This window comes from Neolamprologus multifasciatus, chromosome 2 (assembly GCF_963576455.1).
Source record: "Neolamprologus multifasciatus chromosome 2, fNeoMul1.2, whole genome shotgun sequence".
In the NCBI taxonomy this organism is placed as follows: domain Eukaryota; kingdom Metazoa; phylum Chordata; class Actinopteri; order Cichliformes; family Cichlidae; genus Neolamprologus; species Neolamprologus multifasciatus.
In genome coordinates, this window is record NC_140440.1 from 22790987 (window position 1) to 22813789 (window position 22803).

The 22803-nt window shown below is 39.7% G+C and overlaps 2 protein-coding genes across 4 annotated transcripts; both read right to left on the reverse strand.

Moving 5' to 3' along the window:
• Positions 1-287: 287 nt before the first annotated feature.
• adirf (adipogenesis regulatory factor) lies at positions 288-1891 on the reverse strand. 2 transcript variants are annotated; one of them, XM_085177124.1, is made up of 3 exons: positions 1420-1891; positions 1193-1255; positions 288-742 (listed from the first exon to the last, which is right to left on the reverse strand). In XM_085177124.1, exons 1-3 carry the CDS (start codon positions 1496-1498, stop codon positions 639-641), a joined length of 246 nt encoding a protein of 81 aa, XP_085033250.1. In that variant the 5' UTR covers positions 1499-1891; the 3' UTR covers positions 288-638. The 2 variants fall into 2 exon arrangements, with proteins under 2 accessions (XP_085033250.1, XP_085033242.1); XM_085177116.1 differs by having other exon boundaries at positions 1399-1891.
• A 118-nt stretch (positions 1892-2009) lies between these two features.
• Positions 2010-13850, reverse strand: sncb (synuclein, beta). Of its 2 annotated transcripts, none has more exons than XM_085177099.1 (6): positions 13691-13850; positions 12550-12683; positions 8302-8331; positions 7972-8057; positions 4189-4275; positions 2010-2733 (listed from the first exon to the last, which is right to left on the reverse strand). In XM_085177099.1, the coding sequence occupies exons 2-6, from the start codon at positions 12668-12670 to the stop codon at positions 2704-2706; spliced, it is 354 nt and encodes a 117-aa protein (XP_085033225.1). In that variant the 5' UTR covers positions 12671-12683; positions 13691-13850; the 3' UTR covers positions 2010-2703. The 2 variants fall into 2 exon arrangements, with proteins under 2 accessions (XP_085033225.1, XP_085033234.1); XM_085177108.1 differs by having other exon boundaries at positions 12550-12680; positions 13691-13849.
• Between the last annotated feature and the right edge of the window lie 8953 nt (positions 13851-22803).

Sequence of the window (22803 nt, forward strand, 5' to 3'; positions counted from 1 at the left end):
TTCTAGTCCCTGTCAGTACTCTTGCTGCAGCATTTTGGATTAACTGAAGGCTTTTCAGTGAGTTTTTTGGACATCCTGATAATAATGAATTGCAGTAGTCCAGCCTGGAAGTAATAAATGCATGAATCTTGTTGTGTGTGTTGGTAATAATGATGACCGTGGTGATTCACTGATGAGTGCGCTCCACAGAGCAAAAAAACAGGATGCATCATAGATACCGTGCCTGCAGAGCAACTAACAATGTTAAGTCTCCGGAGTGTGGCAGGATATCACATTTTACGAACCCGTAAGAGGTGTTGGAATTCATTTATTTCGCAAAAACAGGCAGAAAGCAAAAAAGAAAAAGAAGAAAAAAAGCACAAATGGAAAATTAGAAAAGACAGTTTATAAACATTTCTTCTGGAATGTTAGCTACGTAAAGCCATATGTCTCTTTCTCTCTATATATGTATCTATATAGTTACATACAGATATATATATATAGATAGATATAGATATATATAGATACATATAGTTTATATCTTTTTAAAAATAGTTTATATGGTTTGCATACTTCCATCCCAACAGTTTCCCCTGCCTGAAGGGGATGATCAGACAAGTTGGCTTAACTTTCAGCTACAAGTGTCCATTCTTTAGGGATCATTTAGATTCCATTTTCTGTCCAAACTCCTTGATGGTGTCCGTGGCCTTGCCCGCAGCTTTTCCTATGGCTGCTTGAGTCTGCCTGCTGGTTTCTTCCGCAGCTTTGATAAGTCAGAGCAGAACAGAAGAGAAGTAAGTTAAGCAACAAATCCTCTAATATTCAGCTAATATTCAACTGGATAGAGTTGAATAAAAAAATATTCAACTAATATTTTCACGGTGCATTCATTTGTATGATTGTCAAATATGATATTTCTCCACATTTCAAATTTTTCTAATAACCTGAGGATTTAGTTCTAAAACTAATTTTAAACAATATAAAATTTGCATTTTATTCATACTGTTATAATAATTCCAATATTTCTATTTTGACTGCATTCATTTTTACAATTCATGTTTCCTTTTAACTGCTCTGCTTTTATTAGCAATTAAACATCTAATTTGGCAGTAATATGACTGACAGTTTGTGTCTGCAATCCATGCCTCAATAAACACCAACTAATGTTTGCATTACAGTATATGATGCTAGAAAGAAGGAATGTGAGCCTTACCTGTGTTGACTGTTTCTTTGGAGGAGTCTGCCACCTGCTGCACGGCTTCCTCAGCTGCCTGCACTGGAAACGCATCACAGGTTTTTAAAGTGACTGACAGTTTTTAAACTTCATTTTACTGCAAAACCTCTTAGAAAGAAAAATAAAATGCTGTATTAATTGCAGTACAACTCTCTTGATTCCAGGTCTGATGTCGATCGTATCACCTTGTAGCCACCGGTCTGTACCTGCAGTGTCTGTGACTCCTTTAGCGGCTGAGTGGCTCGTGCTTTTCAGGCCCTCAAAGGACTTCTTGAATGATGCCATGGCTCTCGTCTTTGTCCCTCCAGCTTCCACACACCCTTCTGATCTGAGAGCGGCAGGAGCAGCTGTTTAATACCCTCGGCTTGAGCCCGGCACCACCGAGCCTGCACGTTCCAGCTGGATTAACCAAAACAAAACCCACCCAAAGAGGCACGATCAGACTGGAATCCCAAATATGGCACCATTGTGCCAATGGCCAGAGCCTACTCAGCAGATTTTACACATCCTTTAATCAAACCCCAGACAAGAGTGAGCAAAAAAGATAAACATGCGAGGGCGACGCATAATAGATTCTTATTGAGGTCAACTTTAGAAAAGATTTAAAATGTGATGAGCGATCAGTGCAGTAAATGAGTTTGCACATTATTAAACAACGCTAACAAATGTGTGTTTTTTTTAACCTTTTATTTACAGAGGATTTGTATGTCTGGCCTAACATGTAACCCTTTATATTGACAAGTCCTGCAATTTAAAGCACATATTGATATGACAACCATTATGATTCCAAGACGTAATATATTGACTTTAACTTGATAAAATCTTCAGTACACACAAACAAACACACACACACACACACACACACACACACACACAAACAAACGTGTACACTCTGTCAGTTTCTAACAGATAGTTTACTGGAATGATTTCACAAGCAATCATAAAGATACAATGTAAAAAACTCTTACTTCAAGAAACGTTCAAATTAAACTTCCAAAGAAATGCAAAAAGAAAAGTAGAATTCCACAAACAGGCATTGTCGACACTTAGGAGGATATTATTGTATTCATATCTGCTTGCAACCGGTCATATTTATTTTTTACCACTCCCAATGTCTCATTGGAAGATGATGAACATCTATTGCACATTTCTAAATACAGATACACACAAGTACAAAGTCACAAGCCCTGGTTCTGGTCTCATTTCATTGGGAGGGAATCAAGGAAATGAGACCATGAGGACAAATCCTACATCTCAATAAATACCTACACCCAACACATTACATTAAGAACATGACATTTACAATATATAATAATAAAAGATTTGTCTTGAAGGAAGAACATTTTTCAGTGGGAATGCTTGTCTTTTTTATTGTTTTTTCTTTTTTTTTTTGCAACAGGAATATAATTGTAATAGTTTCAGCATTTGTCCTTTTTATTATTAGAAATATTATTGTGCTGCTGGTTGGACGGTGGCTTCGACTGATGCTCTTATGCTTCTGGCTCGTAGTCCTGGCTCTCCTGGGGAAAAGAAGAGCAAGTCTTTTATGAGGATGGCCAGTAAAATTTGCAGCACACAGAAGCTCTAAAGGTAAATCTACATCTAAAATAATATTCAGCTTTAATGTGATTTAGCAGAATATATGATACAGAGTTTATTAGTCTCAGCAGATGGTAATGAAGTCACTTTGTTGAAGCTGAGCTCATCTGTTCCTTCAGTGCTTCTCTCAAGCCTGCAGAGGGCAGCACAAGACTGCACTTACATCGAGGACACGCATCGTGAGCACACTCTCCATATCCTTGCAAGCCTGCACACGCCTCCACCACACATGATCAGAAAAAAAAATAAAAATAACACAGCCTCCAACAGTCTTATGTCATCTAATGTATTCACAAAGCCTTGAGTGATACTGGATGACACAGTTTTTTCAGATCCTCCCAGTGATGGCTTCGTTCACTCTGCAGCACTCAGACTCCATATTTACAGCAATGCAGGGAGACCCTGACATTACCCACAATGCATGAAGGCAGAGAGCGTCATCACCACACCCATTCAGACCGAGCTTGCACACCGCTGGTGTAGCAAAAGATGGGGGAGGGGAAAGAGACACGGAGGAGTAGGAGAGAGATGGGAGGAGAGAGGAGGACAAGGATGATACACATCCGTGGAGAAATTCACTTTGAATTTGGATCTCAGGGAACGCCTCGGGTTTACTTCTTTTCCCAACTAGTGCAAGACTCCACTGATGGAAAGGACTATCAAAGTAAACGCACAGAATATATTATCATTGGAAATCACATAAAATCTCAAAATAAGTCTTATTTCACCCGCTTCAGAAAATGTATATATTCAGTGGCAATAACACAGGATCAGTGCTCTCATACTAGCACGATCAGCCCTTTGACATTATGTACGCTGTATGATATTTTTATATGCTACCATCGCTATTTAAAATCTGTACTCAAAGCTATCAGTTCTGCACAGTTTGTCTCGCCCCTGACAGCCAAATTCCAAAAATAACCATCTGTGTCAGACTCACATACCTCCTTCGTGCACACGGACACACACCCAACGCTCAGTGAAAGTAGGTGGTGCTATATTCACTGTACTAGCTGCGTGGCAATTGGCTTGTTAAGTCCTCCGTTATCATTTCCACAGAAAGGAAAAATTACCTCAGCGTGAGCTGTAGTGTTTGTGTGGGACACAAGTGGAGGGCAAAAGTGGAGTGCCATTGAAATCCAATACAGCTAAAATGTGTATCCATGCAGAGCTCGTGAATACTGATGAACCTCAATCTACTGTAAGTGAATGGACTCATCTCTGCCTGATGTCCACTACTCCACAGTTTTTTTTAAAGGGTTTTACACAAAAATGATCTGTAATGTAATTATAGTCCAATTCAAAAGCTGATTCTTGTGATACTTTGATGACAGAGCAGAGCCATGCGTGCACTTTGCGTATTGTAGGCTGATTACCTGCTGGGACTCATCATATGTCTCCCCTTCTGGCTCCAGCATTGCCTCTCCCTGGCCCTCCATGGCCTCCTGCCCATACTCCTCAGGCTAGAAAATGAGACAAACATAAAGAGATACAGAGAAGGAAAGATTTACAGAAACAGAAGCAATCATACAGATACGTCATCATTTATACACTGTCAGCCTATTTGTTTTACCACCTGGGAATTCTCAAAAATTACATTTCTTAATGCTCTTTCAAGGCACAGTTAAACTGGTAATAATTAAATCATAAAATGTACTGTAAGTATAGCCGTACAGTACCATTTTTTTCTCAATTTTGGTTGTCTGTTCTGCAAAAGACAAGGTTGAAAAAACTACATTTCTTGGTTTGTCCAATTTCTCAACTCTCTGAGGAGTCTAGAAATCACTTCTGAACAATTAGACAACCTTGTGGGATTTCAGCTAACTGAAGAGCTCTATGGGTGACACAATTGCTCTGCCTGACTCACTACTTGGAAACTTTTTAATGGACTGCAATAGAGTTTTCTTTAGTTATTTTGTCCCCTACAGATTGACAGAAACCCATAAAAAACATCAATCTGAGTCGTATGCTGTGCTTCATGAAACAACCCTGTGACAGTGGTATTGAAGGTAAAAAAAATCTTTCTGGAAAGTCAGAACCTTCATAATATAATATAATATAATATAATATAATATAATATAATATAATATAATAGGAAAGACTCCAACAAACAGCTAAAAGCAACAAACAAAACATTTGTCTTGTTAACGTATTTAGCCAGCATTCGTTTTTGGTGAATGCTGTTCATAAACCTTTTGCTGATCAGTATGTGCGGCCTTTTTGGCACGTAACTTTTGCACTCTCTGTGATGTTGGAGATGAAATGTGAGCGAGATTTGTTTGACAGTGTGAGCATAACATTTAAGAAACCTAAACGAAGATGGTGATCAACTGCTTGAAATGAGCACATTCTAAAGAGTATGTGCTATATATGAGTTTGTGGCATGATTCTGACTGTAGCTTTTTGGCCATACAGAGCTGTTAGTATGGATTTAAAGTCTTGGTCTTGTTGCAAATCTATTGCAGACACTGAGCTGTGTGACTGGAGTGTGAGGAAAAGGCTGGCACAGTGTGCAGATAGAAATCCAGTCCATTAATCTGTCAGTACTTCCTTCTTACGGAGCCACCCCGCGGCACAAACAAAACTGTCTCTTTCTTCCACTTAAAAGTGAATTTCAAAAAAAGAATTACTTTCTAAAACAGTCCTTCTCGATGGTGGGTAGTAGTAAACTCACTCAAACAGGAACAAAACAGGAGAAAAATATCAAATTTGATGGGGATTATTTTCAGCTGTGGGGAACACACACCTGAGCGATACTTGTTTGTAAGATCAGATCATTGCTGTTTTGTTTTACCAGCAATAAGAAAAGAAATATGTATAACACAGGTGTAACACTATGGTTTGTGTGGACATACGACATGTGATGAGTGCATCTGAGAGCTTTCTTAAACAGATAAAGCTCCACTGAAACAAAGCTAGTGGGTCAGCACCACACATTTATTTTTAAACCCAGCACTAATCAAGTCAATTAGGTCAGGAAAGAACAGCCTGTAATCCTGTGTGCTGTATCAGGCTTGTTATTGCTGTATGCCCACCAACACGATTAGCATGGTCGAGGTTGCACAATGGGAAAACTATTGCTAGGACAGCCCTAATCAGATGGATCATTGCATGAGAAAAAGTGAACATGAAATAGACTGTTTGCATCTGTATTTTCTGATTGGCCTTTAAAGACAAGGCAAGGATTTTATAAAATGTTATAAAATGTGACACCTGAATGGGTTGTGCAAGTAAAATTTTGTGATTAGAGGCCAACAGAGCTAAAACTGAACTCAAAAAGTAGCTGTGTGCATTTGATCACAGTGTCAACAGTTTAGCAGTCTGTTGTGAGGGTGCTGAAATGAGGAGCTTTATCACTCAGATAACGCCTTCGAGAAGCCTATTAGAGCAGGCTGTCAGATTTACTAGATTAGCGAGTCAGTGGAGAGGGTCCAGCTCTGAGTGATGAAGGCTTAGGACCGGATGAGGACCTCACTGTGTCACTGACAGTCTGACAGAGATAGACAAAATGTCAACATACTGACAGCGCATCTCCAGGTCATTAAAAGGGAAGGAAAACAATAGAAAAGAAGCATCTTAACACAGCATGTGCCACTCAAATGTCCAAACTTTGCTATAAGCAGGTTTCACCGCTGCTGTGTCAAGTCAGCTTGATTTTGTGCCTTTCCTTGCATAATAATATCAGAGTGCCTAAAAAAATGATAAAAGCAGGGGATAGAAGGGGTGACACTGAGGTCAGTGGGCAAGAGCATTCGGTGATGTTAGTGGGGGTAGGGCATTAATGGAAAAGCAGTGTTTGCTTTAAGAGAGGTGATAGTCCCACAGAGAGATTGTTTCTGTCATAAGACACCTGAACAGTGATCTGCATCCTTAATATACATTGAATGCAGCTCTGTGTGCAGAGCAGACTGCAGAAGTCCTCTTCAATGAAATGAGTATATAGCAACAAAGCCCAAGTCTATTTCAGTCATCTCAAGTTTTTTTCTTTTATAATAACTGTACAAAAGCAATTGCCAGTGTAATATTCATCCTCAGCAGATGGAAAACTATTCCTCTAAACCAAAGACAGAAGCAAACTCGTGCAGACAGGAAACATAAATTTAGTACAGTGCATGCTTTTGCTGACAGCGGCAGAATGAAACAGTCCAAATGCACACTAGTAATTCTGTTTTGAAGTGACATGCAGATTCATCAGATTTAGACCCTGCTGTCTAAATCTGGCTCTGCTGTCATCACGATCTTATCCAGGCTTTTATGAGTGCAACTTGGCGCAAGTTGCCAGCTCTAATTGAGGCATACGTTTGGAACAGATTTTTGTTTTCCCACTTGTTTTCCGGCACATGTGCAGACCTAAATAAAGCCCGGTCACTTATAAGAGTAAGTCACTGCATTGTTAGCGCACACTGGGTAGTTTGTCATAATATGAATATCTTTAAGAGTGCACCCCACTAGTAATGCACGTTCAGTTTGATTTACTCATTGAATGCCAAACAACCTGTAAAAACTGTACAGAATTCCTTCTAAAGATATCAAATCTCAGCTTGTGCTCAAAGGTCAAATTTCCATAAAAAGTCAGTTTTTCCAAGCAAAGTTAAGTTGGCAGACATACATGGATAAGAGAATGCATCATAGGAAAATTGAGGCTTCCGTACTTTTGGACACTAGAATGATGTCTTCTGCTTTTATTTTCCTTTTTAAGTCCAAGTCTCTTAAGTCCACCAATATTGTAGAAATGCACTGCTGTATTGCAACAATAAAGCTTGATAAAGAATAACATAAAAAGTAAGGCATATCATAAATAAATGTTTTAAGTGTGTCCTATTAATCTTATAATGGATGCCTTCTAAATGCAAATGTTATTTTCTTTTTTAAATTTTATGCTTTATTTTGCAGGAATTGTGTAAGCTGAAGTTTTTTTTTGTTTTAATGAAAAAAAAATTAATTTAAAGACTTATGACATTCATATAATAGTTTAATTTTTTTTCCAGCACTCGTTGTAATGCAATACTGATCCCAAATAAGGCAACAATGCTGTACTCCTAATTCAAGTTCACAGGTAATTTATTTCCTGTGTGTCTAAACACTATGCAGTGCTGCTATTCTGCCTCACTGCAGGCAACAAAGCAATGTGTTACACTATAAGGACGTGCAGCACATACGTTCATGTCAGCTGGGAACTCGTCCTTCTTCACCAAGCCGGTAGCAGCGACGATGTTCCCGACAGCTCCGGTGGTCTTTTCAGCCACTGCAGACACACACACAAACACACATACACATAGTGAGAGAGAGACAAATGCAGATAGATTAAAAAGATGCATGACCGTGGTCCCCCATTGCTTCTTATGTCACTACTGGACATAACAACCACTTACACATGACAAATTAGCCGTTTTCCAGTTATCAGTAGTATTTTACTACTGTAATGAAACCAGGCTTCGAACTCCAGTTAACAGAAATTTAAAGAGGTAACGAGCAGATGGGAAACTCACCTGTGCCCACGCTGTCTTTGGCCTTGCTACCTGAATTGAGAAAAAGCAAACTGTAGTCAGAAAAGGCACAGATTCTTTAACAAATAATTAACTATTTGAAATTTGGAGATTAGTTTTCTTCCTGTGAATGTGTGTGTGCGTATGCGTGTGTAGGTGCTATAACTTTACACTTCTCTGATGCTAATGACAAAAGCAATGCAACAAATGGCTTTAATTGAAATGATCAAAATGATTGTCAAGTCTGAATCTGACTGCCCTTATTATTTGTTAAAATTTGTCATTTTTAAGTGATGTACTTTTCTTTACTACTGAAAAGTTAAAAAAACAAAGCAACAACAACAAAAAACAACAAAAACGAAGAGGGCAATGTCTCTGCAACTAGGTAAGCTCAGTGTTTGCCCAGTGATTGCATTGTTTTTTTTTTTTCTTTTTGCATTTGGCAAAATAAAAAAAATGGTGACCAACTGTTAAACTGTATTTGTGTGAAAACCCTTAACTTTTGATAACATAGCGATTGCACAGATCAGCTGGTGGTAAACAACCTCCCTCCAAACAGTTGTGGTGTGACTCAGATTGGCTGCAATCACTCTCAGACAGATTGGCAATTGTTTGCAAATCATTTTTACCTATTTAATAAAAGCAGGCAGATAAGCAACATGCTGCAATCAGTCTGCACTGATGAGCGCAACTCATCTGCAACACATCTCTTTTCAGTAGGGCACTCAACCCAGCTGACCGTACTCTGTATATATTCCTATAGAGAAACAATCATTCGTATCATTTTGCAATTAAATCGCGGTTTTACAGCAATTAAATCACTATTTGTGGAAGATTCTGAGTCTCTGTGTTTGTACATGGCAACAGAGGTGTGATTTTGATTGTTTATTTGATTTAATTGCCATATTATAACAAATAAATTGCACACAGTTGCTAACTTGACCACATTTGCGAACTAACAGCACACTGACTCCATCCTGTTCTCTTTTTATTGCATCTTGATGCACCAAGATCCCTTTGAAGACAGCAACTGACTGCAGCTGGTCGCAGACCTGCTCCTGGTCGTCAACGCAACTGTTGCAAAGGCAAAGAGATCCCAGGTTCACTGCACATGCTTGCACTAATTTGGTCACACTGCAGTCTCCAGCCACTGTTTTCCAACTGTGACTGTAGCATCCACCTGATAGCACAGTTCCTAATATACTGTTGCTCCAGTGCTATATGTCGACATGACAAAAAGTCCAGAAAACCTCTTGTGATAAACTGAAATTGAATTAACATGATTACATTTGGACCATCACTGCCAACCAATTACTTTTCATAAATACTGTAATATCATTTTTGTTTATCTTTCACTGTTTGTCTCAGGTCCTGGAGAACAGTGCTGGCTACAGTAGTCGGGCTTCTTGGTTTATTGTAAGGACTTATTAAACCACAACCAAGCCACTGTTCAGTCCTCTGATCCATATTCTTTGGCAGTTGTCATCCATCTACACGCTGTACTCCATCATGCTATTGGGGCAATCTACTGCAGGCCCCATCCAGTTCTGATCACTCAAGCCCTGTCATCCTCTTTATTGTGCAACAGTCAGTGGACTTATTGGTCCCCGAGGGCCTTTAAAAACCAACAAAAAAGAGAAGAAATAATGAAGTACAGAAGCCACTCTTCAAAAGGCGAGCCTCAAAGCAAAGCATACAGTACATCTGAGTGATGCCTCCATTTAAGTTTGGCTTTGGTAAATTGCAGCTATTGCACAATGGAGCTCAAATGGAAGATAGCTGCAGGTGTGATTGCCAAAAGATATTAGAATTATTCTTCTTCACAAACTGACTTTGGATATTTTTAGACTACGGATTCAACAAAACATCTGCAACATTTTCCATCATCAGAAAAAAAGGGTTGATAATGATTTCTTGTAGTGTTTAAGTAAAAAAAAGAAAAGAAGGATGGAACAAATTAGCACTAATGAGATGATATAATTGAAACCGATTACAGATAAACGCTATTTTTTTGAACTGCAAATGTTAGCAAAAGCGATAACTGTGTAAACTAAATTTCCATATGGTCGGACTGATGCTGTGTGACTGCAAGGGTCTGCAAAATAAAAACAGTTTTTAATGTGATGCTGTAAAAATATACTCCTTTGTCATAAAAGAAATAGGAAACAGATGCATTATGAATAGCATCCTATACTATAGGGGTTTCTCTTTCCCAACTCTGCTTGCCTTTCTCAGCCTGACTGCTCAGTTCAGGTGGTTGGGTGGTTTGCAGCTGCAGCAGCAGTAGCAGCTGTCAAAAGGTGGGCCACAGTCCTATTAGATCACTCTTACCCCTCCTCCATGAGGGACTGTCAAGCATATCACATACAGCTTTCTAGGGCACCACCATATTCAACAGCAGCATGTAGAACCACGGAGACACCACAGAAGTGAGCCTTTCCTGCCATTGCGTTAACAAGGACATGATGAAATTGGTTCTGCACATGTTTTGACTACAGCCTGATACGTTTGGTGGTGCTGATCAGTGACAGGGACACTATGCTAAATGTGTAAGATAATGAGATTCCACCAAAATGCGAACACATTTGACAACCTGTGCTGGATGTGTGCTCGATGCTGTAACCCATCATATTGTTGCGGAATCAATTATACAAGCTGGTGACTGTAAAACAAGCAGCAGGCCTGTCACTTGAAATTTGGTTCCTCTCACAACAACTCAGCAGCTGACAAAATAAATTCCAAGCAGGCCTGCTCCGGGTCTCCTGAGTCACACTGATCTCCCGACTAATACGTAAGTAACTATTTGTCATCACAAACAAGACGGGGAAAGTTGCAAATGAAGACTGCTGAAGTGCACCTGATAAATCAGTTTGTAGATCAATGGAAACTCATCAGCAACTCTTTTGATTAACAGCGCGAGTCACTTGTGGCATCCTCTACCAGTCGTGAGGATTTGCTGCTCTTCTCATCTTATGTATTCACACAGAGAACACTTTCTGGTTTTTGGTATGTTGATTAAAAGAAAGCAGCCAATCTGAAGACACCAATGTAAATTTTAGAATAAAAGATCATAGAAACTGTACAACTCAAATGAGTAAAATAAGAACAACTGCTGAAAATGTGACTTTTGATACATTTTTTTGAGACATCAAATCATCAGATAATCAGCAAAAATGCTGGGATATTAAATCTTAACCGACACCAGTACATAATGAATTACACTGATTACTTGAGTAATTTATTAGCAGGTAGTGCTAATAAATTACTCAAGTAATCAGTGTAATTCATAACAGCATAACAGAAAATGATTTAAATGTTTTAAATGTTGAGAAATACCGTATTATCATCCTCCATTGCTACATCTATTTAATTAATGATCGAAACCAAGTGATATAGATTGGGTTAATGATGCAAGCTGCATATCTGACAACTACACTTTAAAACAGCAGACAGATTTGCTCATTAGTTGCAGGCTGTCAATGACAAGTTAGCCAGCACTGAAAAGCACAAAAAGCAGAGACCTTTGGTCTGTTTGTCCCTAGGAGGAGACTGCTGACACTGTTTTACAATCTGCTGCTATCCAATCCACAGGCATGTTGCAGGAGCTGCTCCCACCATCAGCTGCCCCACCCCCACTCCTATTTCTATCTCCTTCCCATAACCTAGACAGGACACAAGGACACCCAGATTCCTTGTATCACACACTTCTACGTCACAACGAAATACTTTGAAACCGAGTTCACTACTATTATTCTGCTGAAATTGAGAGTCAGGGCTGGATTACTCATTTTTGATACACTGTGGTATTTTACACCAAATCGGGTTGCAACATTAGAACAAAAATATTGATCAGCTCACAGGCTGGCTGGTTCATGATACTGCCGCCACTCAAGTGAACAACACTGGATTTATCATAGGAAGGCACTTGGATGCACTTTCTGCACACAATGAGCTATGAATAGCTGTAATATTGTCCCCTAACTGTGAACTGAGAACAAACAAAGACAAACATATATAGGCAAACAATGTGTTCAGCCTCCTGCTTGTTTGTTTCCTGTATGAGAGATTTACACAGCTAGTAAGAGCTACTGTATAATTCAAGCATCTGTTTCAGGATGTATACTGCACGATCTAAGTCATAAAATATTCCTTGAGCTTTTCTACCACTGCTCCTGCATGTAGCGGGACGATAACGGGCGTGTGTACAATTTGCATGCAAATAATCTGAAAGCACATTTGTGATCATCTTACCTACAAACATGACTCCTTCCTTTGTCTTTTCAGCAGCAACTGCAACTCCTTCCTTGGTCTTCTCTGCAGCCACAGCCATCCCCTCTTTCGCTTTAGACAAACCCTTCATAAACACATCCATCTTGGCCAAGCTACTGTGGAGAGAAGCACCATTAGCTGATGTCAGTCAATGTGCAGCCTTTGTCTTATTTATATACATTCAAAGCCTCATTATTAATATGGGAGGGTCATTATTTTATTCCCATCCATTTTTTATGAACCTTTATATATTCCAGTCTAATATTAGAGCATACATTATGAGAAGAGAAGGCAGCACCGCCTCCTGTGGTGGATCGTGACAGCCACACTCCAGCCATCAGGCTGTAGTAAAAACCTTCTGTTCACTCATGCATTCAACCCCATTTTTCTCCCCCTCACACCCTCCTCGATGCATGAAATATTCAGAGGTAAAAATATTTCAATGAAATGGTTAACCCAGCAGGCAGCTCATTAATTATTTCTCGTCTGTAACGCTACTCTTAGTGGCAGAAAGATGACAGGATGACTGCGCCAGGCCCCCTTTTTTTAAATGACTGCACGGCGTATTACGATAGAAGGTGGCATCTATTTTCAAGAGCTACATGGCGTTGCTGGGGGAAGGGAAACGCGGTGTAAGATAGGATTTCTGCACGAATAACGGTTTTAGCGACGAATTGTGTGGTGTGGAAGCGATACGAGGCTGCCCGATTACACGCGGGGGGCACATCGCGAAGAAGAAGACTAACAGCTGGCATTCTTCATTCTGGCATTAAACACGTCCCTCCGAGTCCCATCCTGGATGCTGCAGGTTAAGGATGCAACATCCATGATTTAAAATATGCACCAGTTCACGTCGACCGATTCCCACGTTTACATTCCGCCCCTGGCTTTTGTGTCTTTGCGTTTGCATTATCTTCCACGTACAAACAAACAACAACATGACGATCATTACTAGTATTCTTTTTTTTTTTTTTTTTTTTTTAATGCATTTAATAGTATTTCAAGCAGGGTGAAAACATTCCAGTGACGACGCTCACATACATGGCTCTCAAACGGAGGTGACCTCTATATGTTCAGGAATAATAATAATACTGGATTAAGCAGTAGAAGAACGTGTTCTTACCTATTTACAAATAGCCTTCGACTTGTCCCCTTCCGTTGCAGTCACCACAGTCGAGTCAAACTACCGTCTAAATGGGAGATATCTTCAAATGATCACTAGGTGGGCCTTCCTCGGGCAGATCTCCACCAACAGGGACGGCCCCCTTCACAGTGCGGCTGAGACGATCACGCCCCCCCCCCCTCCCCACACACACACCCCTCCCCCTCTCCTCTCTCCACCATTGCCTATTGATCCCCTCATATGTCACAGCAAGGAAAAAAGGGCCACTCCACGTCACCTCGCCCACTTTTTTTTTTTTTTTTTTTTGCAATAGTTACACCATGTGTCATTAGGACTATAAATATATGAAAATCTACGTTTCTTCTCTGGACATACTACATACTCTGCTGAGCATGTCTATCTATCTATCTATCTATCTATCTATCTATCTATCTATCTATCTGTTTTTATTTTTAAAATAAATAAATAAATTAATTAATTAAATTAAAAACTGCTAGAACTCAGTTTTTCTATAGCTGGTCTCCGTTTTTAATTTAACTGCTGGAATATCTCACCTTCCACTTATCCAAGAGCCATTCTGACTTGTATTAATACCCAGTTAATAATCGCCAGAATATGTTTTTAATTCCCTATAAATTACACATATTTAACATAAAGAACAAGACAATATGATGCAAATTTCAGTGGATTAAATAATAACATGGCTAATCAAATACAATTTGAATATTAAAAAATTGTTATATGTAAAATAAATAAATAAAACCTTTGCTTATCTGTTGTTTTTTCTACATGTTAAGCAGAGGAACCATTGGCTTGTATATTTTGGATGCAATTAACCTGCAAATTTAAAAATCTGCCATAATCTTACCGGAAAATGGTAGGTTTGACCCATTTTAATATATGAGCTTTATATATAATATGTCAAAATATTTTTATGCAATGTGCATGCCTTTGTACTCTTATTTGTACTGTTTAAACTATAACATGTACCTCAAGTGTTTTATTTGCTGTACTACACACCACAGTCTGGCATATAACCATTTAAAATGCCTTAAGTGACAAATGTAACCACATATTGTGCTTTATGGATTTCTGTAACTTCAGCTGTAACTGTTTTCTGCATTCAGCTCACTTACAGTAATCTCAGATGATCTCAGATAGATAAGACTAGACTCTTGTCTGTAATCTAACCATTTCTTTGGCATATTGGCATGCTATGTGCAACACGAGTGTGATATCAGGGTGATACCACTTTGTGCGAGAGGTAGGGGTGGACTGATTCGTGGTGATGCTTAATGAGATCGTGCCCTATTTACCAGAAACATAAAGAATAAAGTTAATGATATTCTCATAAGTAAAACATTTTTAATGTAGAACTAATTACTGTGAAAAGTAACTCAACAGGACGACTATCACGTGTGTCTTAGTGTAACTGTTTTTTTTTTTTCATTTAATTCAATTATTTTTTATTTGATCATGGATCTTCGGATTTTATGACTACAGCAAAAGATCCTCAGCCAATCAGAGTCACGATGACCTCAGATGGACTCATGATTTTCCTCGAGCAGTATATTATATTTAGGCAATTCACAGGCACAATTTAGGGGGGAAGGGGTTAAACACCACCCCTCCCCTTTTACCCCCTTTCTGACGTATTTGCGCTGACGCGATTCATGTTGTAATGGGAGAAAGATTGCGAAATCCTCCTCCCCCCTTCTTCATCCCGAGAACCCCCCACCCCCATTCTGAGGAAATCCCACATAGCCGCATCTCTTTGAATCGTCCAGCTCTCTCACGTTTGTTCTCGGCTGTGGCTTGTGTGAGAAGGTGACCCATACAGAGCCCGCAACGCATAATCAAACAGTAAGGTTATCTCCTCCCACAACTTACAAACCACACCATTTAATGTGCGATCTACTCCTCAGTTTTAAAAAACAAACAAATAAATAAAATCCTGTCCTTATGTTCAAGAGTCACGGGACGGTGCTGTCCGTGGTGCTGAAGGGAATCTCTGTCCATGGTGCTGAGCTGCTTCAGTCAGTATTGACCCATCCCGGAGGACTTGGTGCAACATAAAAGAGGACATAACCCCCCTTCCAATCATCCACAAACACACTTCAATAATTTTTACATACAGTCAGCCCAGATGTCTTTTTCTCCATTTTGCTTTCAGCCTCAGAGGCTGAGCAGAGGAACTCACATGTTGGTTTCAGCACATGGCTGTTTGTAAATGTAAGCCACATCTGCCCTCTTGTGGTCTTAAGGATATTTTCAGCAGCAAACATCTAGACTGTAGGAATAATTAGCATGTACACTTAAAAATAAAAGTATGTAAGCAAGTTACATTCAGCATTAACAGTTCGTTACAGATCACTGGGAGACAGTTTTTTAAAAAGTGTTCTGGTAAAATAGATGTCACTCTGTGGTGTGTAAAAATAAAAGCTTAGATTTTGCAGTTCATGTCCAAATATCCACAACAAGAAAGAAAGAAAGAAAGAAAGAAAGAAAGAAAGAAAGAAAGAAAGAAAGAAAGAAAGAAAGAAAGAAGGAAAGAAAGAAAGAAAGAAAGAAAGAAAGAAATCCAGTTCTTTCAGGTAAATCAAACCAAAGAATTAAGGTGGCTTTTTTTTTTACACTAAGTGTTTATAACAAGTGAACATGTTGTTTTCATAATACAATTTATGTAGTTACATCTGTTTCTATCGGACTGGCTTCATGCATCACAGCCACTGGACACAGCTGAGCCCCCAAACACAGAGAGCAGCACAACTTGAGATTCATCTCTTCAAAGAGAAGACGGTCTTGTTGGAGTTGGCAGATTTGAGGCAAGGCTCCTTTTTTTAAAGTCCCTGAAGGCTTTATAAAAGTTACCAAATCAACTGACACAGTCAATAAAATGCACAGAGAGGATTTAAGTCAGGTCATATGGCTGATACATGTTTCTTATAACAATGGAGGTGATCATTACTAACTATGTATGTCAGTACTGATCATTTAGTGATTCATATACACTCATATACCTTCTAAAATGACTCATCATCAATCTAACATGTTTGGTTCATGGGTATTAGCATCCAGCAACTGTTATTTCATGCTGACTTGACAGATTTGGTCTGTTGTTGCAATAATTAATTATTTTTAAATACAAAAGCTAATCAGTGCCACTTGAGCTGTGATGCTAACAGATACAGTCAGACTGGGACTGTGAACAGATTTCACATCTGTGGTCGTGGTGACTAATGACTGTAGGCGTACTGTTAAAACGGATGCTGAGATTTAAGACCTGCCACTCAACCATACAGGAAAAGACACAGATGCCCCTGTCGTTTAAGCTCACAATAAGGTAGGCACAATGACATTAAGAACTTGTTAATTTCAGTTAATTTCTTTTTTTTTAAATGTAAATATTAACTTTTAACATGTTTTTCTTCCACAATTTTTACTTGTTTTGTTATTGACTGATCATCCCAAACCCCCCCCCCCCCCCCCACACACACACATGAAAAACCCCAATCAACCAAGCAAAAAACAAAACAAGACAAAACAATGGAACATATAAAAGAAAATAATTACCCGATGTAGGACCTTACCTGAGTTTTTCCGTGTTTTGATTACTTGATAGCAAAACTGATGCAACTTCCTAAATGACGAATGTATTATTAAAATTAGATTTCTGAAAATTGAACCAATTAAAGACTGAGTATGAGGGGTTGTACATCTGTGATCTGGAGTGAAACCTGAAGATCTGGGTTCCCTGGGAAGGTGTCTGTTTTGCTTTTTTGTTAATCCAGCTTTGCTCAGTTATCCCAGTAAACACATCACGGTTGGATATACTCCTGATTGGCTCCCCTCAGTGAAAACTTCTGAAAACCCTTCCAGTTAACTGCACTTTAATGAACAGCAGCATGTAAAGTCTCCTCTCGGTAGGTTTACCTTATTTAAATAGGAGGAGCTTGCTGTTTGTTGATAATAAGGTTCCAGTGTTCAGCTTTTGTTAACATGTTTTTTTCCCAATCCATTTAACAAATGCCCCTTTACTACACCACATTACCTCGCACGACACTTTCAAGAAAACAGCTCTCATCCTTCGCTGCAGTTTATCTGAATTCAGAATCATGGAAATTGAATAATATCTGCTCCTTAGCCTGTAAATGTTGCAGAAGACATGCTCATTGCTCGCAGAACATTGTGTTTGTACAGCTTTAGTGCCCACAAGTTTATGTGAATGAGTAGCAGGCCGTGTTTGAAGTAGACTGTGCAAGCTCTACAGACCCAGCAGGCCAAAAATAAAGGTGACTCACCATGCGTTATATCCTGCGAAATAAATTGTGACATAAAATGTTCGCTGTGTGCAGCTCCAAAATCGCTAGCTCAGTCAGATTTCTCAGCCTCAGTGGGCAGCGGGCCTTTCAGCCCCCAGTGAACCCGGCTTCTTTACGACTCCAGCTCCTGCACGATGCTTTTCCTTTTACAGAGCCATTGAGTAGAGTCAGTCAGTCACGGCAAGCATTATATAATTCTAATCAATCTAAGTAATAAAATGTTGACATAGACTGAGGCCACCATGCAGTTGAAATTTACAGCTGTTTAGACTGCAAGTCATTTCCCTATGGCATGCGCCTACATGCTGCATCTGCCTTCTCAAGCTGAGTGAAAATAAAAGACTGCATGTGAAAGTCTTCAATTCTGAGTTTTACTCCTTCTTTGAAGCAGCTGTGAATGACTGTGTACATTTACCGCATTGGATATTTTGTAGTCTGCCACAAACTGTCAGTAAAAAAAAGTAGGAGTGTTTGCTGTGGGTCTCTGAGTCGAGAAAAAAAAGCTTGATGTTTTTAACAATGATGAATAAATCCACGAAGCAGAGTGGCAACACCTCTAGGTGGCAGCAGAGACTGTTTGTCTTCTCAAGGGCTGTGATTACTATTCCCGGCACTAACCAGGGAGCATATCAGCTCAGGACATGCATGAATCGATTCATTCTAATGTATATGCACCGTTGCAAGGAATGAAATATTTCCTTGTATCTGCCACTCGTCCTCAGCAGCCAGGATGCGCAGCTGTTAGATGTGGCGGCGATGCTGCTGACATCACCTTGAAAAGCCTTGGCTCTCTGTGTCTCACATCTGCATGTGTAAGAGCAGCAAGTTTAGCGTCAACATCCAAAATGGCACAAGATAAACTCTTGCCTCACAGTCAAGATGGACGGAAAGAGGAAAGCACATCCTTCGGCTCGAATGGCTTTGTTTATATCACACATAGTGTAACACTGTGGCATGTTTACAGCTCTTGGATAGGGTTTATGTTCTATTTGTTTTTATCACACAGGTTTGTATTTGTTATACAAAAACTGTGCCAGTAATCACCTATAGCTGTCCATATCTCTTAAGAATACACCCATGCTTTTGATAATGTGTGTTAATTTATGTAACATGATATATTTGTATTGACGAGCCTCCATTCACTATGTACATTACACACACGCTGCCTATAGTCGGCTGATTGAACTATCCTTTGGGTGTAATAGCATGCGTGCTAAAATTAAAGGCATTATGCAAATTATACATACAAAGTGCTCAAAGCAATTCTCCATCTTCTTTATGCGCCCAGGCTCGATGAATCTGTGTGAGAGCACTTTCACCAATGATTGAACTCCATATACAGCACCTGAACGTAAGCCAAGCTATACAGATTAACGATGTGACATACTGGAAGCAATATTATGTCATAGCAATTTATTAAACTGTCTCCAGGCTGACCACATGAGCGGCAAAGGAGAACTTGTGTCTCGTGCGTGCCTTACTGCCTCCAGTAAGGAAGGAATTTTCCTCCTGACTGGAAAAACATTGCTCACTTTCCTTTTTTGACTTGTCAATTTTGGGCAGTTATATAAACCCATCACAGCTGGCTGGTTGCTTGCACAATTGCCTGCTATTAATTGTGATGCATAATTGCATTACATAATGTGTTATGCTGCCTTTTAAAAAGACTCGAACAGCTGTGGCTATTGGCTGTCTCTGCTGTGCATAGAGTCAAGCTCTCTCCTTGAATACAGTCCCAGACAACAGTCTGATCATAAATGGAAGCTGTCACAGGTCATTGTCAGTCTCAAACCATATCAATAGGTCTTTTGTAACTCCTGCAGCACTTCAATATATTATGTCAATGAATTGTAAGATTTTGAGTCCGAGGAGATTTGATTCATTTACATTCTCTTATCAGACTGCTGCTAATTTAAACACAGCAGTCGTACAATGTCATCAGTGACAGACAGAGAAATCAATCTCTGTTATAGAAAGAGAGAGAGAGATGTGGAAGAGGGACAGTGAGCGGCGATCGACTCTGCCTGTAGGTTCCCCCAGCAGATGGTAGTGCAGCATCATGGAGGAGCTGCTCTCAGAACAGCATGAAAGTGGTGTAGGGAGATGAGCAGTCTGCAAATGAATGCTAAAGATTCTGAGGCATGGACATTAATGGGATAATGTCATGTCTCATTATTGACATCATGTGGGTAAGACATGATGTCAATAGGATCATGTCTTACCCACACACCCTGCAAGATGGCATATTTGTACAAAAATAGACAGACTCACGAGTGACAGCAGTGTATCTTTCAGTATCTCCCATATGGTGTACCCAAGGGGAAGATTAACCCTTACATATTGTTCAGGTCATATTTGACATGTTTTGATATTTGACGGCAGCAAAAATATCTTAAATCTCTTCTTTTTTTGGCTTTTTCCCAAAGTCACTCAAATTTCACAAAAATGAAAAGAATTAAAGATTGTATACTTTTGTCTAGATGCTACAGACTTTTGTACACTGAGGCTGTTCTGGACTGAATTTGATAATTTGCATCTTTTGATATGGATTTTAAATCCACCAGTTTGAAGTCAAATAAAGGAAAATGGTGGTTTTATGGATTTGTGTGTATTTTTTGTGAGACAGTGGTGGCAGAGGTCATGGGGAACCTTGACATAAGAAGTGTTTGTGTTCCCTCTGTGTTTGTCCAGGTTTTGCAGAGAATGGCCTTTGCGGGGTCATGGGGTATCCCGAAAGAGACAGTAACACAGCTCAGGAGTGATCATTTATGGTGCACATGAGGAACAGAGGTCACACGGAGGTCAGTAGGTGACTCAACACAGACACAACATCTGTACCTGCAAGCACAAGCACCGACAATGTCGTTAAATAACCTAAAAATAAACAAATTTCCTCCATCCATCCATCCTTCCATCCATCCATCCATCCATCCATCCTTCCATCCTTCCATCCATCCATCCATCCATCCTTCCATCCATCCATCCATCCATCCATCCATCCATCCATCCTTCCATCCTGCCATCCATCCATCCATCCATCCATCCATCCATCCATCCATCCTTCCATCCATCCTTTCATCCATCCATCCATCCATCCTTCCATCCTTCCATCCATCCATCCATCCATCCATCCATCCATCCATCCATCCATCCATCCATCCATCGCGGGAGACACTGAGTTGTTCCCAACCTAGCCAAGATATATAATGTCTCCAGCTTGCTCTGTGTCTGATCTGGTGTCTCCTGACAGTAGGACATATTTGAAAACCTTAACCAAGGTGGGGTCCAGTGTCCTGGTCAAAAGCCTGAACCACCTCAACCAGCTCCTTTTAATGTGCAGGAGTAGAGTCCCATCTCTGAGATTCTCCTGAATGTCCATATCTTGCTTGTATTAACTTGTATTCACAAAACATATGAAGAAGAGAAGATTACTGGGCATGGCCTCCCTCTTATGATATGCCTTGGTGGGGTGCTCAAGGGACAGCACCTGGTGGCCACGCTTTAGCCAGTGGACCTTGACTGGGCCCAACCATAAAAGCTACAAGATGGACCAACACTCCCAGGAGGAGTTGTAGTGGTTCTGTGCTTTTGTGGATCAGGAAGCTGAAGCCCTGTCGATCTGACATGGAAAAAACCCCCCAAACAAACCAAATCCATTTATTCTGATGTAACTGAGATTTATTTTAAGCTAATTGAGATTAAACTCACTGAGCGCTAACTGAGATTAAAGCAGAGATCAAAAGAGGGGTTGTTTTATAAGATTATAAAACCACCTAAGCTGCCTTTTCAGTGAGTGAGAAAAATACATGCACAAGTCCCACACACGCATCCACTGTGAACACACAGCCTTGTTTGCAATACACAGATTCTTATGTTTTGTGTTTTACATGTTAGATATGAGAAGGGTTTTTTAAAATCATACATCAGAGAGCACAGTGTTGATAACAGCTGTAATGTTTACACATGGTTACATAATGGATGCTAGAAGTTCCAGAATGTGATTTTCATTTTCATTTTCATGTAGTTAAATCAATGTGGCTGATATATTTTCATGTCTTAGACATAATGGGACATGATAGTGGGTGATAATAGATTTATTTGTGGCAAAAATTAATTTAGTGTCAACAGTACGTAAAGGTTAAAAGTGGAGACAGGGTGTGTGTGTGTTGCTGTAGCTTTGTATCCGCTCACTTACGCAAATGAATCTCTGACTGAGTGCAAGCAAGATATTCAAACAGCAGATAAAATACTTGATTCGGCAGGAGCAGAAAGTAAACCCAAAACCAAACTAGGACCAGAGCAAATATCAAGTATGCTCAGACGTGATGAGCCCACCCCCCCAAAAAAAAATCTCCATAATGGCTTCATTTGCATAACAAAGAGTTTTTGTTTTGTTGCAACTGCGACTTCTGTGTCATCAAACACTTTGCTTTGCTGGAGTATTGCTTGTGGTATTACAAGCATTATGTAGTCAAATATAAAGTAAGCCTGAAGCGCATTACTATTTGCGAGTTGGCCTTTTCAAAATTGCCACAACGTAAGTGCATGATGCAGAAGTGAGATCAACCTGCCTGATTCATCTGAGATTCCGATAGTCTCTGCCCCTATACACAAAGTCAAGTATTGTTTCTGCGCTGTATTGTATTCCATTTGGGAAATATCAAACAGGAGCAGATAGATTCACCCTCTCATAGGTGCTTGAAGAAAGTGTGGTGAAGGAAGTTTATCACACTGTAGCAGAAGCACAAAAAAGAAAGAAAGAAAAAAAAAACTCGACTTAGAGCAAGGAGT